The sequence below is a fragment of the Penaeus monodon genome, chromosome 16 (assembly GCF_015228065.2).
Source record: "Penaeus monodon isolate SGIC_2016 chromosome 16, NSTDA_Pmon_1, whole genome shotgun sequence".
NCBI lineage: Eukaryota > Metazoa > Arthropoda > Malacostraca > Decapoda > Penaeidae > Penaeus > Penaeus monodon.
Window position 1 is genome coordinate 4,645,593 of NC_051401.1, and position 2,901 is coordinate 4,648,493.

Sequence of the window (2,901 nt, forward strand, 5' to 3'; positions counted from 1 at the left end):
TATGAGAGTACAGTTTTAGGAAGACGTTTTGGTAATGCTGTGAAATAGAATAAGCATTATGTACTAGCTCCTTGAAATAAAGGGTCGATGCTATTGTTGGGAAATCATGATTATTTGCCATCTTGAATAGATTCCTATTTTAGAAAAATGTTTTGGATCCATTGCTTAGGAAAATTATTATTTACTGAAATAAAGGATAGATTCTATTTACTACTTTCTTGAAAAGTATATGACCTGTATGATTAATACTTTGGTTCTGTTGTTGGAAAAAAAAAATTATTTCCGAACTTCGGGAAGTCGGGACTTTTTACAATCTACTTGCATCGTACATAACATGTATATTAAGAAAACGTGTTGATTGTATGGCTAAGAAATCATAACTCCTTTACTCTCTCCCTGAAATATCATTTCACAAAAGGTCGCGCACTGGCCTTGGGCGCGGGTCCCCCATCCTGCGCGGCCTGTTCGAGTCCCTTCCTCAGCGCCGACGGACACATTCCCTTCTCGTCCGCGGCGACAACGACGAACTTCGGCGTCAGAGGAGCGAGCTAGGTAATAAGAGCGAGTTTCTGTAACTATTTGGCGATTATTTCCTGTTATGAATACCGTCAGTATAGCTGATGATGACTCAGATGGGATAATTTAGGAGGGAGGGTAGTGTGACGTCGGGTAGATTGAATGTCGAAACGTTTATCGCACAAAAACATATACATACATACATACATACACAGACACACACACACACACACATACTCAGGACACCTACAATGCACAGAACATCCGAATAACACGGCTCCTGCACCACCACGCAGTCCCCGACGTCGAGCAGCATCTCCAGCGCCTTCGCCAGCCCGTCCTGACACCCGACGGTCACCAGGAGGTCGCTCTCACCCCAACGCGGAGGACTGTGGTTCCGGAGCGTCATGTCCTTCAGCTGCCGGACCAGGGGGATGTACCTGACGAAGGGGAAGAAGGGGAAGTATTGAAATATTGTTAGGTGTAGAGTGGAATGCAGTTGTATATTTTAATTCATCTAATACATCTAGAAGTATAGAGTGGGCGAAAAATTTTCATTTTTTTCCTTTCTTTTGGATCCTTTTGTGATATTTGTTATGCATAGGTCTATTTATCTATCTGTCTCAAAAGACTTATATCTCTACTTATGTTATGCATATATCTATGTATCTATCTATCTACCCATCTAGCCATGTTATTATGCACAGATCTCTCTAACCATCTATCCGTATTATGCGTAGGTCGATCAATCTATCTATCTACCTATCTACCCATGTTATGCACAGATCGTAGTAATAACAATGTGAAACAATAATATCGACAAAATTTTTTGCGTCGACGAAGATGGCCGAATACCATTTCAAGCTGCAATGATAGTATCAACACGCAACATGCAAGTCTCTACCGCACTTTTCTCCAAGGGGTTGTTGGTGAAGCGGCGTCACCGCGCTTTCGAAACCTACCCCGGCGTCGGTCTCGAATACCCGGCGTCGTTCGAACCTACCCGGCGTCGGTCCGTACTGCAGCCCTGTCCCATGAGGTCCTGCCCGATTTCGAGGACAGACCCGTCGTCAGGCTGAAGGTGGCGTGGGGAAAGGGAAAACAGCTGGGGGTTTGGGCATTCCCGAGGCCCGCACACCCAAAGAGGGAGACGCCGCGAGGTACTTCCCTGTGGGGGGAGGGAAGAAGGGGGGGGGGATAATGGGTGGGAGAGGGAGGGGGGGGAAGGAGAGGGAGGGAGAGAGGGAGGGAGGGAAAAGGAGGAGGAAAGGGAGGGGAAGGGAGAGGAGGGGGAAGAAATGAGGGAGGGAGGAGGGAGGGGGGAGGAGGGGGGAGGGAAGGAGAGGAGGGAGAGAGGGGGGGGAGTCCCCTTTGATTGGGTTTTGTTTGGGATGATATGTATTTTATACAAAAATGGTCTTAATTATATTTTTTTTTACCACTATCCACACTAACCAATCTTCAATTTATCTGTCTTCTTTACAATTTTGTTTATGTGCCGCACACCACACGCAACGCACAATACACACAACGCACGCAAACACCACACCCACAGAAGCACCCAGTTGGATTCCCATCTACTGTAGCTAAAATACTCACGCATTTCACTGATTCCTGAAGGCTTTCGATTCAAAACATCTTTGTATGAACCTCGAAAAATCCCTTCTCGAATTATAAAAAACCAATAATAACAACCAAAAATAGACATGGAAGATTCCCAATGCCCCACCTTTTACCTGTCTTTATGATGCAACGGTTGTTTTTGTAAAGAATACCCACCCAGAAAATGCCTGTAAATAAGGTGGGAACAAGAAAAGGGTAGTATAACACAAACGTTTTTAGGGAAACGAAGCCTTCTGCTTGATTGGGACCAGCCCTTTACTGAAACCAAAAAAAATGGGGTTTGGGGATTTAAAACCCATTTTTTTCGTCTGGGATTTTATTTACGAAATCGAGGGGCGGGGGTAGGCTTTTTAATTTTTAAATTACTTTTTACTTTAACTTTGCTTTTGGTGTGGGTATTGAAACCTTTGTGGGAAAAAAAAAAAAAAAAGTCATGAAACGTGTAAATTTTAAAAACCAAAAAAAATCATAACATAAAGTGATTTATTTGCATAGAACAGAAGGTGAATTTTTAAAAGTAAAAGTCCGAAATAACTGCTGTTTTTTAAGGTTGCTTAAGAGAGTCATATTTTTTTTTCATTTTCATACAAGCATGTCATAAAGGGACTTAAAACTAATCAAGTTTGCATTTTATGTTAGCTGCAATTTTGTAAGTGTGGAATCCAAAATAGTGTGCAAAGGTGTGAAAAAAAAAAAAAATAATAATATAAAAAATAATAAAAAAGTAAACTGGAATAGGGGGGGAAAAAGCAAACGGGTTTT

General features: G+C 42.5%; 1 protein-coding gene across 1 annotated transcript in view; it reads right to left on the bottom strand.

Annotated features, from left to right (window-relative positions):
- LOC119582445 (kynurenine/alpha-aminoadipate aminotransferase, mitochondrial-like) overlaps positions 1-1,485 on the bottom strand; it is a 5,387-nt gene extending 3,902 nt beyond the window's left edge. Inside the window, exons 1-3 of the mRNA XM_037930680.1 lie at positions 1,479-1,485; positions 767-956; positions 432-548 (exon numbers count right to left, since the gene is read on the bottom strand). Coding sequence (XP_037786608.1) covers positions 432-548; positions 767-925 — 276 coding nt within the window. The 5' untranslated portion in view covers positions 926-956; positions 1,479-1,485. The remainder of the gene's footprint in view (positions 1-431; positions 549-766; positions 957-1,478) is intronic.
- Between the last annotated feature and the right edge of the window lie 1,416 nt (positions 1,486-2,901).